The sequence below is a fragment of the Durio zibethinus genome, chromosome 10 (assembly GCF_047325235.1).
Source record: "Durio zibethinus cultivar Kanyao isolate XHJ-2024 chromosome 10, ASM4732523v1, whole genome shotgun sequence".
Taxonomy (NCBI): Eukaryota; Viridiplantae; Streptophyta; class Magnoliopsida; order Malvales; family Malvaceae; genus Durio; species Durio zibethinus.
In genome coordinates, this window is record NC_143171.1 from 1,449,897 (window position 1) to 1,472,623 (window position 22,727).

At 34.1% G+C, this 22,727-nt stretch overlaps 3 protein-coding genes across 6 annotated transcripts; all 3 read right to left on the bottom strand.

Annotated features, from left to right (window-relative positions):
* Nucleotides 1-565: 565 nt before the first annotated feature.
* Nucleotides 566-5,481, bottom strand: LOC111292829 (protein trichome berefringence-like 7). Its single transcript, XM_022885424.2, has 4 exons — nt 3,794-5,481; nt 2,227-2,385; nt 1,325-1,630; nt 566-1,021 (listed from the first exon to the last, which is right to left on the bottom strand). Coding segments are annotated over exons 1-4 (1,329 nt in total). The 5' UTR covers nt 4,657-5,481; the 3' UTR covers nt 566-1,020.
* A 1,717-nt stretch (nt 5,482-7,198) lies between these two features.
* Nucleotides 7,199-8,904, bottom strand: HEC3 (basic helix-loop-helix (bHLH) DNA-binding superfamily protein). The gene has a single exon (XM_022885343.2). It carries the CDS (start codon nt 8,696-8,698, stop codon nt 8,018-8,020), a length of 681 nt encoding a protein of 226 aa, XP_022741078.2. The 5' UTR covers nt 8,699-8,904; the 3' UTR covers nt 7,199-8,017.
* A 5,472-nt stretch (nt 8,905-14,376) lies between these two features.
* On the bottom strand, nt 14,377-22,197 carry LOC111291712 (zinc finger CCCH domain-containing protein 38-like). Of its 4 annotated transcripts, none has more exons than XM_089766321.1 (4): nt 22,072-22,197; nt 17,894-18,350; nt 14,991-17,409; nt 14,377-14,714 (listed from the first exon to the last, which is right to left on the bottom strand). In XM_089766321.1, exons 2-4 carry the CDS (start codon nt 18,310-18,312, stop codon nt 14,685-14,687), a joined length of 2,868 nt encoding a protein of 955 aa, XP_089622447.1. In that variant the 5' UTR covers nt 18,313-18,350; nt 22,072-22,197; the 3' UTR covers nt 14,377-14,684. The 4 variants fall into 4 exon arrangements, with proteins under 4 accessions (XP_089622447.1, XP_089622446.1, XP_022739368.2 ...); XM_089766320.1 differs by having other exon boundaries at nt 14,991-17,421; XM_022883633.2 differs by having other exon boundaries at nt 14,991-17,439.
* Between the last annotated feature and the right edge of the window lie 530 nt (nt 22,198-22,727).

The following is a 22,727-nucleotide window of genomic DNA, read 5'->3' on the forward strand; positions in this document are numbered from 1 at the left end:
ATTGGGAGTTGGAGGAGTTGGAGGTTTATAACGAGGCGTCAACTTCGGAGGTGGTGGCAGTACTTTTGGAGGAGATGGAGGATAATCATGTGGTGGCGGCAGAGGAAAACATGGAAAATAATTGGTTTTAATACAAGCTATTGGTATGTGAGAAAGGGATGGTTATGGAAGCGGCTGATAGACTTTCTTTTTGCTGTTGTTAGGGTAGTCTGAGATGGAGGAAGTGCACGTACTATTATATATAGATGCCAGTTTGTAGTACATTGATGACTGCTGCTGCCTCGTTCATGCTAAGATTGTTGTTGAGTTGTCATTGATTGCATTGAAAAACACTAGATCTATTACCTTTGGAGGTTTTCTAGCGTTGTGAGGTTTGACTTGTGTGCTACTTTCTCCATTGACTAACTGGAGATTTGCAATCTTTTGAAAGTGACAAAATGAGCTAATAAGATTGTAGGACCAGAGGATCTGTCGTAACTTTCTTGAAACTATGAATATTATTTCATTTCCTTGGATTTGCAGTGAGTAGATTAGATTGGGCCACTCTTATCATACGGCCGCAGAATAAAACGGAAACAAATATGTCAAGAGTTGAATATATGATCTTAGCGACAGTATGTTGAAACAACAGTAATAGCAAATACAACAACAAAGTCTCTCTTTATGTGGTGAATCATCAAAATTTTTATATTTGAACAGATATGGATAAACTAGTTACATTTGAATACCCAAATTTGGCCGCTTCTCACATGTAAAAGGTAAGAAAAGGGCAAGAAAGAATGGAAATATATATATATATATATATATATATAGTTTCTCTTACAAATTGCTTTATGGTGCAACTCTACATCTTCACTATAAAAAATTGGGGATTTCTCAAGAATTGCAGACTGGTCATACTGGTTCCCATAGGATTATAGGTCTTAAATGTGAGGCCAGAAATTTCAATCCATGTTAATTTCGAGTTCAGAGAGGAGGTGAATGCAGACCAGAGTTCAATCATCGTGCTTGCTTATCCAATCTGCATCAATCATTGAGAGAATTCATTCAAGTTATTGTTACCAAATGAAAGACATACAAAGTTTTCCTTCCTAACTCTGCTGCTGGTGGAGATGGAATGGATTTTCAGAAGCAATTAACAACAAATAAAAGTCTTAAAAACCATTGTAATAAAGGAACACTAGCACAAGCCATTCTCCAAGGGATAGATTCATCAAGCCTCTAAGGATTCACATTCATCCTAGAACATGAGTATACAGGCAGTGTATAAAATTATAACTGAAAAAGGTGGAAGGAAGTGAAATCAGAAAGGAAATGTACTCACTATTCTCCATTCACTACAGGAAGTTCATAATCAGCAAGCAGGTATGAGAGGAAAATTTCATTCCAGACATCAGGTACGCCGGGAAGACACCAGTGGCTACAATCAGGTATTGATGGATTGTCACTCCACCTACCTACATGTGCATCCCTTCGGAAAGCTGACATGGAAGTTACATGCAGAACAGTTATAGGAACAGTCATATTCTTTATCACCTCGAATATAGTCTCCGAAAAAATGCTTTGATCTCTCCCCTCAGTTTCTGATAATGGATTCTGAGTCACATTGCAAAACCTGCGGGATTTTTCACTAATGCAGAAACCAAAAATATTAATGTTTTGTAAATTGACAAACGTATCTCATTTTGAAATTAATCAGATAAGCAAACAATGTAATGGATAATATATAGATAAATGGTATTAGATGGTTGACTGCATCAGCAACCAACAAGAAATAGATTCAACTCCAAAGCCTTTCATCAGAAGAATAATTAGGAAACTGTTAAACAGAATGAAGTTTTGAAATTATTCAAATTGTACATATCAGCCAATTCAGGGTTGTTTGCTGACACAGAGCAAATGCTGCAACGTTATATCCGTTTGAGGGAAGTGGAAGAAAGAGAGGGAGAGAACAGCTCATTATGGCATTCAATTAATGAAGAATAAACAGGAGGACAGTTTCTATATATATTGGCTGGTGACAAGAGGACAGTTCAAAATTAGGAATAAAACATATTTATTTTAGCACGTAAAAGGAGTTCATTTTGAGTAATGTGTTTTTTTGAAAGAGAATCATGGTGCAACTCAGTTCAAAGAGATGGGTTCAAATCCTCCCTTCCCCCAATATTATGCTCGATGAAAGGGAAAAAAGGACAGAAGAAAGAGCATCATGGTATCATTGATTACCTCCAGTGTGATGGCTCAAATGTCCGGAAAAAGACAACTGTTCTGTTTGGGTCAATCATGTTCTCAACCCATGATGCCCAAGTACCTAATGCCATTCTGAATGCAGCAGGAATTGGCATTCCAAGCTTTATTGAATTTTCAACCTGGAAGTAGCAACCACTGCCAAAGAAGTAATTTAGTAACATTTCTTACATGTTGCATATAAAAGCATCTGGAAAACGCCTCCTGTGCTAGTCATAGTAAGTTCATTGGTTACTGCATGGCCAAAAAAGAACATTTTCAAATCAAGCATACAAGTAAACATTAGAATAAAATAAAGGGCAGTGAAGTGCCACCAGGATTCTCTTTCAATTTAGAAAATTTTGAATTGTATATTTCAAGCATCAATTTAACTATTCTTTTCTTTTGCTTTGAGCAACTTAGGGATAGGAACTGATACCTACTTTGAGTTTTTCAAAATTGTAAGATGATGTAATTATTGATCAAGGATTTCATATACCATTATTCTTTTCAAGTACACTGAAGCTAAACTAGAGGAGGCAGTCAAAAAGAGAAACCTTAATTGAAACAAGCTGCAAGAAGGAAAAAAGTAAGAACAAAAAATACATGAAGGTAATCAGGAACTATTTTCTTATTGTCCTATCGGCATTCTCTTATAACATTTGAATTGTATATTTTGAAGTGACTTTAATCCTCACTTCGGGAAAGGTACAAGAACAGTAATCTATTTGTCCATGAGGAAAAAGGTTTTTGCTTTCCCACCTCCAAAAAATGGCAGAGGTTGCAAGCTTAATGCTTGTAGGATTCAAATTGAAAAAGAAGTGCCATAAGCATTCATGTGGAAGCAATGAAACATTTTCCGTAATTATTACTATATTATAAAAATTTGGTCTCATATTATTCACTTTGTAGCCAAAGGATGCAGTACCAAATGACTGAATCATCACAACCTAAAAAACTAGATAAATATTATTAATGAATGTGGACAAATCACAACTCATATTAGTCTCCTTGAAGCAAACACTAAAATACTCTTATTTGCAAAGAAAGATTGTCAGTTTCATAATTTGCCCTGATTGTGGAGTGCAACAGGGTAAGTATTCCTGCACTAAGGCATCCTTCACTGTCAGAATTCTCACATCTATAGGAAAAAGTGACAATACAATAAATGGTACACAATAAGTAGAAAATACAAAGAGTATATATAATACAACTACCTAGGAAACCATCCACATGATGTAGCCACTGCTAGTTTTCCCCTACTATAATTAAAGGAAAAGAGGGGAAAGGAAAGAAAAAAAAAATCCTTTTAAGATCAGTAACATTCATATCATCATATGGACTTTGAAAGATGGACAAAAATGCATAATCCAAAATATAGAGCATCATTTACACAAATTATATAAGTTTGGAAAATGGCATCATAACAGAGACTAGAGAACTGCTTTGTATGTGCCATCAAAATCATTCATGAGAACCCACAAATTTGAACACATTGCTTTAGAAATCAACATGAATTTAATTATATCTCATCATGTTAGTTACAGATAGACTGAAGGCAACTTACGTTTCAAAGAGCTTCCCTGGTACCCACCATTGTCCTGTGTTGAATATGAGAACATCTGCATTAATCCACTCATTGCTAATATCATCCAATTTGTCCAACTTAAGGGTTGACCTAACACGCTTTGGTGCATGTCTAGGCATCCAACCATGTTGCACCAAGAAAACTGAGCGAAAGAACTCAACAGTAAAATTGAAGGAACTAAACCGAACACCTAAAAATCTGATCCGCTTTGTTATCTTATTCCCATTAACTTCATAAACACTCTTCTTATCTTCCACTCCAGTCATGAGCAAGCATATCAATGATTCCCACTGTGTTCTACTCATAGAATCTCCAACAAAAACAATCCTCTTATCTCGAAGCATTTCCAGAACATTGTGCACATTAAACCTTGGAATATCACAATTTTTTGGTTTCCACCTCCATTTTAGATAATCTTTGTCTTCCCGGCCATTTCCCAAACAATTGAATCCTTGTTCTGCAAATGGACATTCTGAAGCATTGTATAAGGGGTAACCATCATCTATAACCCAACTTCCATAAAAAAAATCACAAACATTGCTGGAATCATTGAACTTTAAAACATCATATCCAAGAAATGCTTGACTGAGACTAGGGATAACATACATATAACCTCCACCAAGTACTATAATAAATGAAATCAAAGCCCCGATGAGAAGAAGCACAGGAAACAAGTGCGACACCCAGGCCAACCTATGATGAACCCTAGGACTAGCGAATCCCAAAGGTTTAGGGCTTAGAACATGCAAAGCTCTGGGGCTTGGAATACTCAAAAATCTCGGGCTTTCAACATTCAACGCCCTTCGGTTGAATGATGTACTCCTACTAAAATTATTCACCATCTCAATCAATTTATAACGCCAATATATTCAAAGTACCACTCCTGAAAATAAGCATCTTTGTTCTACCATCTTATATGACCAGCATTCAACAAACTCCCAATCAAAACAGCAATCCATAATGAAAAGATTATAACTTCAAGATCTTCACTAACTCTTTTCCCTATAAACAACTTTAAACCCATTATAGAATTGATCCAATATAAGTACCACTCTATCTATTGACAAAATTTCAACATCAGTTCAAATCAATACCTCACATTCACCTCACAGAAATATAAGAGTTTCAAAGTAGAGCAACACATTACAGAAAAGTAAATCATTCAAGTAAAAAGAAACCAACATATCAATGCATATCTAATACTCAAATTACAGCGCTTTCAAAAATTCAAGCTGAAAGCTATCACCTTTATAACAACTCATTTGGCAACAATGGCCAATAAAACAAAATGGGTTTTTTCCCAAATCTCAATAGAAACAAACCCAGATTCAAAAAAAAAAAAAAGAGAAATCCAATAATCTTGGATGAATTTAAGAGGGAAAAAACAGATCTTACTTAGCTGGTGAATGAAGGCAGAGTTAGAGAGAAATATAGCATTGAATGAAAGAGAAAGGTGAAGAGAGGATTGACAGAACGCTTCAATGGAAAGAAATGGGAGAGATAAGTGGGCTGCGAAACGAAGGAGATCGGGAGGTGGTTAAAAGAAAGAGACAGGAGGACATGAAAATATAGGAAAGAAAATTCATAAACAAAAGCTGGACAAAGAATAATATAATGGCATTATAATGAACATAATAATAAATTAATAAGTAGTTGGAAAGACAAGGCCAGGGCGCGTGTACCAATTCATCAAGGAAATAGAATTGGGGCTTGGGTACCCGTGTCATCCTATTTGAACAAGTATATCCATGGCAACCTATTTGAACTACAAAGCAACAAATCCTTTAACAGCAGCACAGACTTCGGATGGGAAACCATATCTTAATAAGAAGTGGCCACTAAATAAAGTAAAGAGTTCTGCCTTCTGGCCAATATCCTTTTATGGCCTTCTTTTTATTATCCTGCTTAAGCTTGGGGAAAGTGTCATGCTTCGGGATTTAGGTACCAAAAAAAAGACATGGCGTCTATGTAATTTTGTCTTTGTAAAAATAATTTTTTTTCGTTTTCCTGTATTGTCTTAAAATTAATATTAATTACATAATTCTTTTTTTCAACAGAATAGTCTTTTTTTAATCTTTTTCACTTTTAGTGTAGATAGTTTATCCATTTTAGCATAAAAATCATTAGAAGAACATTTTTTTTTTAATTCAGCAAATTGGAGTTGAAACTTGACTCTTTTAAGTTTTTTTTTTTTTGTTTTAATCAAACTCTTCGAAGTTTGAACATAAAAAATTATGGTAGCTTAAATTTACTATTGAATCTAATGTTTAGAGACATGTTTAAAAGTTTTCTTATTTTCGAAAAAAAAGTTGGAAGTCACTCCTTGGTCATGAAAAATTAATATATATATATATATATATCTCACTAAACCAAAAAAGAGTTGCAGTTGGAATAAACATAATTATGATTTATTACATAGGAAAGCATAATTTATTAATAGTTATTTGAATTGTTGATAAAGTACTAAACTTTTAGTTTTAATGATTAAGATTAAATTCTTGACAACTTAAATTATCCTTAAAAAGAGCATGCTTACAACTTACAATTGAATGACTGAAACTAATAATTGAAATGTGATTGTATGGCATGAGTAGAAATGATACTAAAATCAACAATTGAATGATCTATCAATAGAATATTAAACTCTTAATTTTAATGTTCAATATTTAATTATGACAACCTTAAATATAAACAAAAAAAAAAAATGAACGAAATTGATTATTGTAAATGCCATTATATATATGGCATAAGTAAAAACAAGATGCAAAGCCAACAATTATATCATCTATTAGTAAAACATTAAACCCTTAGTTTCAGCATTAAAAGTTCAATTTTTTGACCACCTCAAGTAAAAAAAAACAAAAATAAATCTTAAAAAAATTTACATTAAAATTAATCCAAGAATATAAGGTTTTTATTCAAGTAGCATCTAACAAGTAATTAAGCAAATATATGAACCCTTTTAAAGTACAACAATGGACTCATAAGTTAACCTCTCCTTATATATAACATATTTTTTGATGCTCACCTTCTGTCCACATATCATTGTGCGGATGGGCTATGTATAAGAATCAGCTAATTGGTATTTCTATACAGCTACATTTGATTGAAATAAATAATTGCGGAATCTAACTCTAAAGTGATGGTAAAGTGGATCAAGAACAGGGAATAACTGATCTTAACTCAAATCAGAACTATTTCTTTAACAGATTACATATATATTTTCGATCATCTGTAGAATAAATATTACATATAGCTAGAAGAAGAACGTAATGACCTCATATTATCACCTTATCTTGCAAGCAGGAAAGTAAAAAGGGGAACCAAAAGCTTCATTTGGCTTATATTTATATTTATATATATATATATGGCAATCCTAATCAACTTCTTTAATTTCATGTAAATGAACATTATTAAAACTTATTTTTCAATGATTGAGAAAACACACGAGGAAGTTTTATCTTCATCATATTTTGGCTGCCAAGTCTTCGAGAAAAAGAAATACTAAAAAGAATAAGGAAAAATATATAGGATGCAATATATACTTTTTCCAAGGGCTAAATTAGCGAGGTTTTCTTCAATTTCTTTTCCGATATAAGAGGGAGTACTGCTGTTAAACATAAGATCTCTGGCGATTCAAATTACACCCATCATTACCAATTTAACAAATTAAGCCCAAGAGGTGGGTCAAGTTTTCTTCATTTTCATTTTAGCTTGTAATCATCTAGGGTTTAAGTACTGTCCTATATAGGAGGTTTTTTTTCTTCTCCATGTCACATGTATTCATGCATATATATATATATAAACAAAGTATATTTGCATTTTGCATACATGTGCTGATGTCTTCAAACAGCGAAAAATAATATAGTATTGCAGAAAGAGAAGGGAAAGAACAATGATTTCAATAGCTTTATCACGTCACTGTGTTTATTCCCGGAAAGAGAGTCGCCCAAACAAACTTTCCGGCCATTTTAGACTCTTCAATAACCATATTATATATTTATATAAGGCTCTACGTAACTCAAGCTAACCGTTATGATTATTCCACACATGAGTCAACAAAATCATAACAAACCCTTTTTCCCTCACACCCCCCTAAAACCTTACATTGTTTCTATATAAAATCTTAATGTATATTTCTATATATACATCTCTTCACTAATATCATCATTAATACAACAATTACATGTTGATTTAGGGACATTAATCACTAATTACCTCATGATTAAAGCACAAGGGGTTTCCCCCATTGTCAGCAAAAGTGAATCCAGGGCCTGGCTGAGTCTCCAGGGAGGTTGAGGAGGTGGAAACAAGAGGCTTATTTGGTGTCACTTGCCAGTCCACAGGGGATGGTGGTGGCTGATGGTTATTGGATTGTTGTAACACCCGAATCTGCCTCTTCAAGAACTTGACATAGCGGATAGCTTCATCTAGCATTGAAGCCGTGTCCATTTTGGTGCCCCCTGGGACAAGTCTTTGTAGAATTCTGATCTTTTCGCTTATCCTCTCTCGCCTGTGACGCGCTGCCACGCTCTGGGGATCGTCACTGATTCTCACGTTGCGTCTCTTGGGCTTTCGGATAGTGGCTGGATCTATGTCCACAGGCTGCATCGCGGCAATCTTGTACAACATTTCTTTCATGGCGCTTAGCTCTTCTTCTGGCTCTTCTTCCTCTTCAACAAGGTGGCCTATTTGGTCATGAGTACTGTAAAAAGTTGTTGCACTAGTCGGTATTTGTGTGGATATTGCAGTTGAGGATGGCGTTTGAAGAGGGTATCTTGGCCAAATTGGATGCAAAGGAACTTGTTCTTGGAGGATATGATCTTCCATGGACATTTCAACATTCCAAGTGTGATTTGGGAGCTTTGTTTGATTGATATCCATCAAAGAGAGTGAGAGAGAGCTTTTGGGTTTTCTCTGTTCAAAAAAAGAGAGAGAGAGAAATCCTCAATGACTTGTTGAAGTGGTTTGCAGTTATTATAATAACACATTAAAGGGTTGCCCTTCTTTCTATAAAAGACCCAATGCTAAAGGGTTTGGTTATTGGCAAAAGAAAACCCTCATTTGGTGTTTCTGTAGCTTTAAGAAGCTTTGAAGTCCCATAAGCCATGACTAAAGGGTTAGAAAAAGAGAGAAAGCATGGCATGGGATATATATAGAGTTTTATATTTCATGTATTGATATTCTATAGATATTTTATATTTTCAATCCATCACAATCATTTCATTGGTTATCAAATTTAAAATTTTAAAATTCTTAAAATAAATATTTTTAAATTTTAAATGTTTAATTATTTTAAAGTAAATTGATAAAATAATAACTTATAATATATATTATATTAAATTTATACATAAATAATACATCAAATATAAATTTATATTTTGATTATATTATGTAATATATATTAGAAAAATATTTGGCAAAAGATTGCCAAGATTTTTGGACCTAGTTGGATCAAATGATATCATCAAGGGATTGAGATTTTTCTTTTCTTTTTGTCACAAGTACTCTAGCTAAAGTACTAAAGAATTGAATTGCACCTAGTGAAGCTAGGAGGCTGTGCCATATTTCTTGAGTTCATTCATTATTTTTCTTAATTTTTTTTTATGGCATACCGATCCATAACAAGCACTGAAATTTTGGGGCTTTTACTCAGGGTTTGTTTTTCGATGTTTTTGATGGTTTTGTTTGGCTTTTTAAAAGGTTGGTACGTATACTATTTTACCATTAAGTTTGTGTAATAAATTTAAAGCCTTTACTTCTCATTATTATATGTTCTCATAACATTTTGCCCTAGCCCTACTCCTCTGCCCTTTTTGACTCTTGCTACTGCTGATTAATATGTGTTAAAAAGCAAGTGCTTATCAATTCTTAATGATTAGGGGTCCATATTCTTATTCATTTATATGATTTTTTTTGTGCATTTGGCCAAGTTTATCACTGATATTTCCGGAGGTCTCTAGTTTTATTATTAAATAAAAACTGAGTTGATTTAGATCATATAATAAAATATAATAACAATATATAAATTAGCCATCCTTCTTCAAGGAAATTGGTAATAATTTTTTGCTTATGCTTGAATTTCTTTTGATACTTACAACCAATTAATTTTTCCATTCGATTTTAAAGCCACCATGTAATTGTTTGGAAAAGCATGAAAATTCAAATCGAGAAATCTTGTTGCTCTTTTGCTGTCAATTTGGCATAGATGCTGCTCTTATATCATTCACATAAAGTGATATATGCATGTTAATCAAAATTTCCATATATTGCCTAGGTGATCAAACTCTTCCTACCATCATAATTATTAATAAAGAAAAAAACATCAAAATGTGATATGCTCGGTACGTCATTGTCATTGACGATTGATTTTCCGCATCAAGATAATAATCTTCGGTCATTTGTCTGGTTTAATATCGTGTAATTCAAGTTATGAAAAAAGAAGAAGATGATTTCACATTATTAGAGCTGCTTAATTTCCATGAAGTTCATTTAACATTGTATAAAGCAAATTATAAAAGTCTTGTGACCTACTTGTTAAGTTTACCTTTAGTTTTTTACTCTTTTTTCATGTTTTACACATTAAGGTATATTTATATATGTGTACGGCTTTGCAAGTTTGAGAGAAAGAAGGTGCATTGATTATACAAGAACTAACTAGGTTCTTTAGAAATAATTTAGAAAGCCCAAAATAACATTGCAGCTGCCACAACAAGACTGCTGAAAGCTAAAACACTAATCTAATTAGGTTGAATTGAACAACCTAAATAATCAGTTCTATGTATACAATATCCTCAAACAGTCTAATTAATGAAAAACTAGAACATAGTTTTTCTTTTTGTGGACTGAAGCATAGGTGGCAATGAAGAGTTTTGTGAATATATTCGTCTTTCTTCTCAATTATAATATTTTTCTTCTCTAACTGCTGGGGTTTGGCCCAGCTGCTCATGTCCCACCCCCACCCCCCGCGGAAGAGAAAGAGTGAACATAGTCTTCTTAAACATATATAGACCAAAAGGGGGAAAAAGGAAGAAAATTGATAAAGTTACAGCTATCATGCAATAAAAGTTGAATCAGGGCTGGTTAATGATAATGAATTTTGGCTTGAAAACCACATAATTTCCAACAAGGTCTGAAACTGTCTTTCTGATTCATCTGGTACAATCAATCATGAAACAACTGTGGCTTCTGGAATGAAAGGAAAGGGTTTCTTACTTAAGTAGCCAACACTATATTGCATCATACCTTCCAACTTATATCACACGGTAGAACTAATTGTTTATATCATCTTTCTTTTTTCTCTTAAAATATACAATACACTTTCATTGAATATCTATGTTATAATTTCTATTTGCTCTTCCACTTGCGCATGCACAAAGCAATCATATCTTTTGCTAGGGTTTCACTTGCCTCTTCCCAAAATCCCCATGATGTGACATAAAATATAAAACTAAGGCATTGTAGAGAAACCAAATTCTTCAAGCATCACATTACACGTATAATATTTGATGATTACATCTACACACACACACATATATATATAATGACCTTGTGAGAACTAAGAAATTCCTAGTCAAAGATATGAGGCATCTCCATTGACAAAGGTTATAGTAACAAGAGACTAATAAGGGGGTTCATCAATCTAAGGGTATAGCACTTCACCTTCTAAAGCCTTTGACTATTAATAGATAAAGTGTGTAGATTACAGTTTGTTTGCAGTGAGATGTGTCATTGCCATGGATAGATGGATTAGTTGCCTACCCATGCATTGATTATGCACATGTACTCATGTGACATTGTTAGCTAACAAGACTCTTAGATTAATATCTTAACAGTTAGATTTTCACAGTTATATATGGACATATATATTATGAGATAGTTTTCCAAAAGTCAAAGAAATTTAATTATTCAACTGATCATCATGATGATTTTTATGAAGTTCCAAGCTAGAGATAACAAAATGAAAAAGAAAAAAAAAGATTGCTAAATATGGCTATATGTGTGGTCCAAATTGAAAAGAATAACAAAAACAATAAGATATCTTCATATTAGGAAATAATAAGTGGTAGGATGGAAATTTAAACGGAATGAACTTATTGGCCCTAGCTTGTTTATCTTTTTATTTTTGTTTTGTTTTAGAAAAAGCATTTTGTCATACAACAAAGGCAATAACCTAATTATGATTAGAGAGAGAGAGAGAGAGAGAGAGAAAGAGAGAAAGAGAGAGAAATGGCCCATTCTTTTAGTTGTTAAACTATGTAGTCAACAAAAAGAAACGAGATCGATCATATGCTAATTAAATGGACTTAATAAATCTCCATCATGACCCCATTTCATGAGGCCAAGTAGCCTTGGAGTTGCGTCAAATTACAATGCATGCCATTATTGTGTCTTGTTGGCCTTTACCACAATGGAAACTGCTAACCGAGTAGCAATCTCGCTCTTCCAACTAGATTGGTGAGGAAACATGCAAGACAATTCCCGCAAAAAAGTTGTCCTACAAAAAGACGTGTGTTATAGGCCCTTTTTTTTCCCTTATGTCAGGAGTCTTACTTTATCGAAGACAGTTGATAAATTAGGAAGAACATGTTACGAGAGAGAAGGATTGGGTGAGACCTGACTGACACCCATTCAATATTCATTCATTCATTTATATTTCATTCCCTAAGAAATTATAAAAGAAGAAGTCCTGGTACAGCTATGGTTATGACTCCCCATGCCACCTTGGGTCTCATCTCCTTCCTCTCCTCAGAGTCCGGACCACACAGTGACTTGGTAGGTGTTGCTTAGGGGCGCCTTAGAGTTTCAGAAGTTTTCAAATTAGGGGAAAAGCTAGCAAAAAGTGAACATCTCGCTTGTCGGGTCCTAAATTAGCACCTCAAAAGCTCATTTTCAATCTCATTTCTCCTAGGCTACCTAGCATTGGGAAGATGCATGCACAAACAAATTCAAAGGCTGCTTTTCTTGTCTTTCGTTACTTTTTTTGCTACTTGCCTAGCTACCTTTTATTTTAATTTCTTAACAAAAGCATTCTCCTTCTCCATTAATTTTTAATATATATATATATATATATTTAATATAACGTTACTTTAATTCAATTCAAAATTATTGATAGTAAACATTATTTGAATCCAATAAGACCAACATCACATTGCATTACTCATTTTTTAAAACAAAATTACTAATTATTAACTACTTTATTTATGATAGAAACATATCTAGAGTACATATATTTTCAACTCAAAAAAAAAAAAAATGCTGTATCTTAGTGATTAAAAACATAGTGTTAATCATAATCATAAAAATCATAAAAAATCAATTTTAAATTCATAAAAAATCATCATGATGATCAGTTGAATAATTAAATTTCTTTGACTTTGATTTTTTATGAATTTAAAATTGAAGATCTCGAATTTAAACTTCAATCATAAAAAAAATGATACTAATTATTAATAACTAGAAACAAAAGTGAAACTCAATCATTATATATTTAATAAAATAAATACAAATTAAGGCATTAATTTTATTTGTTTTCATATACTGAAACACTAATATTGTTGCTAAGATGTAGTTTGATCAAGACCCAACTATCCAACGTTATTCAACACCTGCAAAAGACATAGTCCGTCAGTTAGGGTGATCCGATATATGCTCAAGTCAGGATATCGTCAAAGAGAAAATGTGTAACAAATGACCTAAAACTACAAATATTAATGTTGGGTGCACTAATTTTATGACATTGGAATTGCATCTGCATGTTCCAAAGAAATAAAAAAATAAAAAAAAAAACATAAAACCTCACCCGTAACAGCAACCAAATTTCTTTAAAAAAAAAAAAAAAAAAAAAAAAAAAAAAAAAAAAAAAAACAAGTATACATGTTCAATTAATTACCAACAAATATTTGGGTTGAAGTACAGGTAGGTCGTGGGATTAGAGTCTTGATAGGCAACCCCATGACTTAATTAAATATAAGTCGGGGCAATCTCAACAGCCAAAATGTACAATTGTCATAAATGCTGCAATTAATGAGTTAATTCTTTTCTGTACTACCCGCATTAATGAATTAAATTAATATCAATGACTCAAATGTACTTACAACAAGGACCAAGAAGTTGAAGGCATGGTATGGTGTGGTTTAAAGCATTTTTTAGGCATCTATGAAAGTAAGATATTCATCTCCTACTTCACCCAGTAAACCCTTTTCATCATTTCAATATTTATGAATGACACATGCAACTTATATTAGAATATATTCACAAATACACCCTCAGACCATTTCAACCCAATCCAGCTCGAGCTATAAAAGGAAATTTTATTTGTTGCTCACTAAATCAAAATATCATATTTTTTTGCTTATCTATATATATTCAAACTTACAACAAAAATTACTTAATTTACTACATTTTCCCCTCATTTTATTAGTTCTTTTTGCTGTACTTCATTCATTCATTCATTTTTATATGAAATCATAAAAAGAACCACCCTTCTTTCTCTGCACTGACAAATATATAAATGACAGACCAAAAGGTGCCAAGTTTCAAAAATGTCAAAAACATCAAACTTAGGCACACAGAACCCTAGATATATTAATAAGCAGGATGATAAAAGAGTAAACAATCACTGTCAGTTCAGACACTAGATTCAGAAAATGATCACAACTGCTACAAACTACCCACACATATGCAGAAGCAAGTGCCAACATCATATGTTAAACTTGTAATACAGAATATATATCTACATGGAGTTTAAAAAGTCACTACTTAACCCTGCCTCCTAGGAATAAAACATATAAACTGAAATTTAAGACGTTAGCATTTCTAGAAGCTGCAAAAATAATAAAGCAAGAAGACATGGCTATCCCTGTTTCTTTTAGCTCTTCTGAAACTTTTCCACGTATGCCTGCAACAGAATCAAAAACAGTATAATGATGTCAGCAAACTATGCACAAAATGAAACAAACTATGATAAACAAATAATTAAATTATAGAATGGAATTTTCCATCAACTTCAACTATTAACAAGACATAGGGCATCTTTCAATGAGTTGTAACTCATCTGACCAAGAGCACAATGCCAAGTAAACATGGAAAAGACAACAAAAGAAAGGTTTCATGTTCTTTTTCTTTCCCATCCAAAATTCTAAACCCTTTCAATTTAAAAGTAAGCTGCACTCACCTGTACAAGTTTGCTAAGCTTTGGCTTTGAAAATGACAGATATTGATCAATTTTTTCAGGTGTTTGAGGAATATTAGTTCCTTGCATTGTAGCAGTCACTTTGTCAACAACTTTCTTGACAATGTTTTTGTAAGCCTCTTTGCCAATTTGACCTTCCTTCCATGTTGGTTTTAGGAGATCCTTGACAAATTCAACTAATGCAAATTTAAATGCACGAATTCCCTTACCATCCTTGCTCTTCTTGCCCTCATCAGTCCTGTCTTCTGCGTCTATGTTCTCTGATGGACCATTCTTATTCTCGTCTTCAGCTTTCTTGGTTTCCTCAACTCCATTTTCCTTTGTCACCTCAGAACTTGCAAGAGGCTTCAGTTGATTTAGCTTATGACTATCAAAATCAGGCTCTCTTTTGGAACTGTGATCATTAGGAAAATCACCACCATTTGTGCTATCCACATGAGATGACGATAATAACTTATTAGTTGATAGTTCTGGTTTACCATCTGTAGTATTTTTCTGAGAAACAGGATGTACTGATATCACTAAAGCCTTAGTATTTGTGTCCTGTGTCTTAACAGGCCCAATGCTATCAGATATAGGGTCATATTGCTCCTGGAATATAATGTCTTGACCTGGCTGTACAGTTGGCACAGAATCTGGCTCAACAGGTCCTCCAGAGTTCGGAAAAGAAGTCACCTGCATTGGATCGTGGGCAGTAAGAGCAACATGAAGTTGTGGAAGTTGCTGCCCCTTTCCAAATAACTGAGCTAGAGAGGCTGAAAGATTGGTAAGTTGGGTGAGCTGTTCGCTGCTTACCATTTTCTGAGTTGACTGAGTTCCAGAATTACCGGGTAATAGATTTGTATCTCCAATATTTAGTTTGTTGCTTGGTTTCTCCTCTTGAAACAGCAGGCTGTTTTGCATAACTTTCATATTTACTTCATTAGAAGGGATTGCCACTTGACTTTGTCCAACTGCACCTAAGCTTGAATAAGGTAAAGAACTTGAACTTGGCCCAGGCTGGTCAAAGCTTGGCATTGACAGGTTGTTGGTAGAAAAATTTAGATCAATGCGTGAAACAGAAGTATTTCTGCTAATATCATTACTGTCACATGGCAATGCAACAGCACTGCTGCCCCTCATCATGTGGTCCTGTTGAAAGTTAGATTTCTCAGTTGACAGTGGCTGCGAAGCTGCAAGCTCATCATGCACCCAACCTGAGGCGTCTTTAGTCATATTCTTTTCCTGGGCTGGTACAGATGAGTCCACAGGTGTTGATTTTGAACTGCGAGAATGTTGTATTTTAACAGAAGAGTGGATCCCGTAATTCCACTCAGGAGACATCTCCATGTCACCAAGTGACTCCCCAGCACCCATACTAACACCGGCATTTTCTATCTTCCTCGGAATTGCTTCATCCTTGTCAATATCAACTGTTTTATAATGCACGTTACTCTCACCGTTCTTTCCACTTGCATCAAAGTCATGCTGCCATCTATCATCCAAGGACCAATCAGAGAATCTTGGTTCAGAGGCACCCATTTTTCCATTTGTTTCCTTGTTCAACTTATTAGCCCCTAAGTAGGCACCTGTATCACTCCACTTTGAACCAGTCCATGATTTGTCCACCTCATTTGAAGCATCAGCATCACCCCATTTTGGACCAGACCAGGATTTCTCACCTTCATTTGAAGCATTAGCATTGCTCCATTTTGGAGCATTCCAAGATTTCTCCACATTGAATGAAGCATCTGCATCTCTTGATTTTGCACCACCCAGCAACTTATCCACACTAACAGAAGTTTGACCCCATCCACCCCTATCACCTCGTGACCTTCTTTCAGGACTTGCACGTGCCTCACCATGATGAGAAAACCTACAATATTTTCCACTACGACAGTTTCCGGCAGCAAAGTATTTGCAAGGAACATCCATGCTTCTTCGAGCTTCATGCTCAACATATTGCTCTGGAGTTGTAACTCTGTTCCTCTTGTCATTTTCTCTTTCCCTACTTACCTCGTTTATTGATCCTCTACTAAAGCCATCAGAAGCACCATCATGAGCAAACCTACATGATGCGCCCTTACGGCAGTTACCTTTCAGATAATCAGCACAGCAATCAGTGGATCTTCCACTCTTAATCAGATAATCTTTACCATCATTGGGAGTAAAATATTTTGACATGCCACCTCTCTTTTGTCTATTATCCCAACCATCCTCATCACTTTGAATATCTTGGTGAAGAAAGTGGCATTGACTGCCTCTCCTGCATCTCCCAGCCATAAAATCTTTACATAATTGAGTTGACACTCCAGATCTACTTCTGGTTCTCTCATGGAATCCAGATTGCCGCTTAATGCCACGAACTGGACTTCGGCTCCTGCTTCTACTACGACTTCTGCTCCAGCTCCTACTCCTGCTTCTGTGGGTAAAACTATAGATTGGAGACATACTAAAAAACCAATAGTATTCAAAAGGAAGAAGAGAGATATAGAGGAAAGAGAGACAAGAAGGAACAGAACCTTTATCCAGGCAAATAAGCATAAACCATAATACTACTTAGAGAGTTCAACAGTATTGTGCTCAACAAATTAAGCTAAGATGCAACCTCACAACATAAACTTTTAAGCAAACCAACAAGGGGGGGGGGGGGGGGGAATCACAAACTAATTGGGAAAAAAATTAATTCTTTTAGTATAGAGAAGCATTTCCAACATAAATGAAAATGCCAAAAAGAAGCAATAAGTAATTGATTCTCAATTTCTTAGCAACATTGAAGAATCAGTGTGTAATATTTAGGGTATGGCATTGATATGATGGAGTCATGTTATACAAAGCTAACAATGCAGAACACTTTCAAAAAGAAGATAAAAACAATCAAGGATAAACAGAGTAGACAATCGAACCTGTAAGACCTGCTCCAATCACTTTTAGGAGAATGGTGGCGATTTTGTTGCCTCCAATCCTCAAGGCCAGGTGACATTTTCATGCTGTAAGTCTCATCCCCATCCCACAGAGTTGTAGTTTTCCAATTTTTGACACAGTCAACATTGATGTTATCATCCTTTTGGCCACCTCTGCTTCCAGGTAAAGATTCCCTTGAAGGCAGTCCATGCTTAGATTTCATCATGTCACTGGCTTTGGCAACAGACCACTTGTTGCAATTCCTACCAACCTCTGGAGAGAAATATCCATGTTCTGATTCTCTATCATGAAAAGACATACCTGCTTTCGCAGGCCAAGCGCTGTCTCGTACATTTTCAAGAGAATGTTGGCGTTCCTCTTTTGAATCCCACTTGGAACCGCGTTTTCTGCTTCCGCTCATTTCACCGGTTGCACTTATTCTTATGAATGCAGTATGATCTGGAAGTATGGAAGTAAGATATTAATAAACTGCCACCTCTATCTGTTTCGTGCCTAACATTGATTTAATTCATGGCAGGATCTATTTCACATGCCAGTCAATCTCATGTCCACTCTGCTATTTGATTTAATTCCCATAGGGAAAAAATCTAATTCCACTAAACAAATGTCAAATTTCCAAAAACAAAAATGAGAACAAGGACAACATGAAGGCAATAAATATATCTAACATTCAGAAGTCAATCTGCTGATATAATTGCAAGCGCTAGTGAATAGCATTGCTATACTATTTTGAAATTAGATTCTGCTTTGTTTTGCTATTTAGTCTCTCAAAGCCTATTTACCTTGTATCACAAATTACAATCGTAACACGTATATACTAAAAGCAATTTTATCAATCAAATTGTTACAAAAATGAATTTGCTTGAAAATTAGCATGTACATTGCACATAAATAATTCATTAGGAAAATATTTATAAAAAATAAAAAGCTATAGAACAATGGAAAAGTTTTAGTAATTTTAGGTCAATGTAAATCTCTCCATCTTGTCTCTTTGAAACATACAGTAGATCAAGAAATTGGGCAACATACCTTCATGCGGAACAAGGTGATAGAACAAGTCACCCAATATAATAAAACTTCTCTAACCAACTAGCTTTCTCAATGTTTCCAGAATATCTCTTATGTATATCACAAAAGAATTTAGATAATTGAAAAGAGAACAAAGAGACATGGACGGAAAGGTAGGTGTTTTGAAGGAAACCAAGTTTAAAGTTGAGACTCATGTAGGGCTCATGAACCCATGCATGGACCCCTTCTTGATGAGATGTCTTGCTAAACATGTTCCTTGCTAAAAAGAAACATATAGGTTGAATGTTAAATAAAGGCATGAAGAAACAATAAAAAAATATTAAAAGAATATTGTTGATCTGATTACTCAACAATACAGGTAAGACAATTAACTGTCCTGCCTTTTACAAAAGGCTGACTGCATGCTGCAAATGCAAACTACACGAAGGATATATCTCTACGAAATGGTGACTAACATTAACAAACTAGAAAACACCTCCATAGAATTAGCACATTAAGATTTTCAACATAAGATATCAGCAGATAGTGCCTATGACTTTTCAGTCACTTGCAGGGCTAAAACAATAGAAATGTGATTATACATGATATGTCCTAAATCTAGTAACCCAAAAGATTATACTCTGGTAGAACCACCTACTGCACATAGCATGCCTTGAAAATAATAACATGTTAGACTAAATCTCAAGTGCCACCACTTTAAATCAAATAGTAGAAAACATTACCACGCCTTCCTCCAAATCCAATTACATTTTCCATAAAGCTTTCAAAGAATTTGAGGACACATTGGTCTCCCACGTGCTTTTTGCATTTTAACTTCAAAAAGTGGCAAGAAGGTTTCCATCAAGTGTATGTTAAAGACAAGTGGTAGAATGTAATAGAATTCAATGCAACTGCAGCAAAATTCCTTAAATCTGCTGATACATAAAATATATAGCCTATAGATTAGCACCTTGTTTTGTATCAAGTAAATTAGAAAACATACAAAATGAGAAGAGTTAACTAAAACTATGCCCTACTCCAAAAATTAGATAGACAAACTTAAAACTTTCCAATTTATCCTCGTGAAACGTGTCACATCCAAGAGTCTTACAGAAAATACCCCGCCAAATAGTGGAAAAAATATGTTTTCCAGAATGTGACGGGCAAGGCAGGTGCATAAGTCTAAAGCCCAAAATATACAAATAATGCCAAAAGCTCCAATATAGCACCATCATGAGTTGTTAAGAATCCAAGTCATATGCCAAGGTACAAAGAGGTAACTGCATGTTGCAATAACAAAAAGCTCTAGTAGCCCATGGCCCATGTTTCAACATTATCAAGTGCCTAATATCCTCAGATTTAGCGATTATCATTTTTGTATGAACAGGCATAAACCTAATCAATACAATCAAACAATTCAAAGAATGAGGCAAAACCAGAGATCCATAAAAACCTGAATTCCCATTGCTCCAAACAATAGTAAGAATTCGCATAGTCTTGAGTCATTCAACTCATAAATATAGCAATTTATTCTCACAAAGGAAAAACTAATGTTAAAATCTGGTACAAGAGTCAAATTCGAATTGCAATAGTCAAACAAGATACTTTTGTGTCCTATCTCCAATTCAGTATGTATATCATCTGAAACTTCTTCATATTGTTAGAAAAAGTCAATTGCTCTACACAAATGGTCCACCATCTTATATACTTTCTCAGCTTTTCTATCACGTTGAGAAGTACATTCAGATTATGTACTCGTAAGCATTTGTTCCAACCAACCAAACTGCATTGTTTAGCCTTTTCATGCATGAAAGGGATGTATCTTGCTTCCAAACCAGACCTTCACTCCATAATGACAATGAAGTAATTTGAGCATCAGGAGGATTCAGCAGAAAAACACTCCAAAGTTTAAGAGACTCTTTACTCTTGAATTATGATCCAGATTTTTATATTGCTATGTCAAAATCTTTGGCATTCTCCACTAAACAAACTGCTATAATGCATTAATAAGGGCTCATATCCAATGTGCCACTTGAGGAAGGAGAGAATGCCATTGCAAAATGCACTTGGTAATTCCATCAACCACAGACCTTGTGAAAAATACTGCAGCAAAATCATGTCTGATATTAGCACCCTGGTAAATGCACTCTTATGAGATACATAGAACTAAAGCATATGCAGGACTATCTATCCTGATACCTAGTCTCATTGTCTACGCAATGTTTGTGGGCATAGAGATGAAAAGCTAATAAAGAGTAAATACTAAAGCAAACGAACATAACAAACCCCGGTAGAAAATATTGTTGATTACCCAATAGGTGCCTAAAAACTATCTAGACAAATAAAAAAAAAGTCCATATCTATCACAACTATATAAAACTTTATCGTCTAATTTCCACTGATAAGTGATAACAATAAAAAACATATTATTTTCACAGCAAAAATTTCAGTAAGGCAATAAGTTCAACACGATGGGAGGTATTCTTAGTCAGCTTCCTACTGATATTTTCTAGCAAAACATACTGCACAACACATCTCTCTCTGTAAAATCGATTATCTAGCTATTGGAACTGTAGAATATTAGTTCACTTAATGTTTAGAAATTTAACAATCCAATTGCCTAACTAAGAAACTATGAAAAAACTATGAGCTTCCAGTCTAAGCAAAAAAACTCAAAGACAAGTTACTTGGATCCATTATAATAATTGTCCCAAGCATCCGCTCTGTCAACTGCTTCCTATTTGCATCTAAATCATTTATGAAACCAGCATATAACTAGCACATACAATCACAAGAAAAAAGAAAAATTTTTAACATACGTTGCAAAACAACTCAATTGCTTGAAAAACCAACAAGAACTCAAAAACCCATCAAGGGTTTCCTACCTTCGAATAATTCAAGAATCAATCAACTAAAAGCACCCAAAAAGTTCCTCACGTGAAAACGAAAAAAAAAAAGTAAAGGTCAAAAAGCAAAGAAACCCAAGAAAGCAAAGAAACCCAAGAAATCAACAGAGACCCATTAATCCAGAACCCTAAAGACCCTAATTTGTATGCCTTGTTAGGTTTAAACCCAAAGTTATTGAAAGAGAGACAAGAAACAAAACCCTAGAAACAATACATACTCGTTAATAGATCGAAAGAGGACTCACCATGAGAACAAGAGAGAGAGAGAGAATCGAGCAAAGGAGGAGAGAAAATGTGAGTTGAACCGTCAATTGATCTTCAATGGAGAGAAAAAGCGATTGTGGAGTTCGGGTTGAAGACTTTACAAGCTCGACTGTATAGTACCGATAATATCTTGTTTAGATTTTGCCCCTGCCCCCTTGTAGTCATTGGGCCCCGCTCTTTTTCTTTTTCTATTATTGAATTTTTTTTTTGCAATAAAAAATTAATTATGATTGGTTTTCATAAAATAAATTTATGAGATTGAAAATTACAGTGATTAGATTGAAACTAATTGTAAAAACAATGATGATAATGTGGTAAAAAAAGAAATGATTAATAAAAATATCAAGTAAAATTTTAATTTTTCTTTATATATAATGCTACAATTTTTGGTACTTAAATATTTAGCTTAATATGAATTTTGTTTAATGGAATCTATTAAAATTTGTAAATTTCTCCTTATTTTATTTTGATGATTACACTCTGGCAATTATAATTATAATTATAATTATAATTTTAACATTATTTTAAACCACTTACAAGCTATTTTTTTTTTAATTTTAGTTTTCTCCATTTATTTAAGCATCCCTAAAAAGTTAAAACAACCCCTTTTATTATTAACAAAAGATTAAAAAAAAAA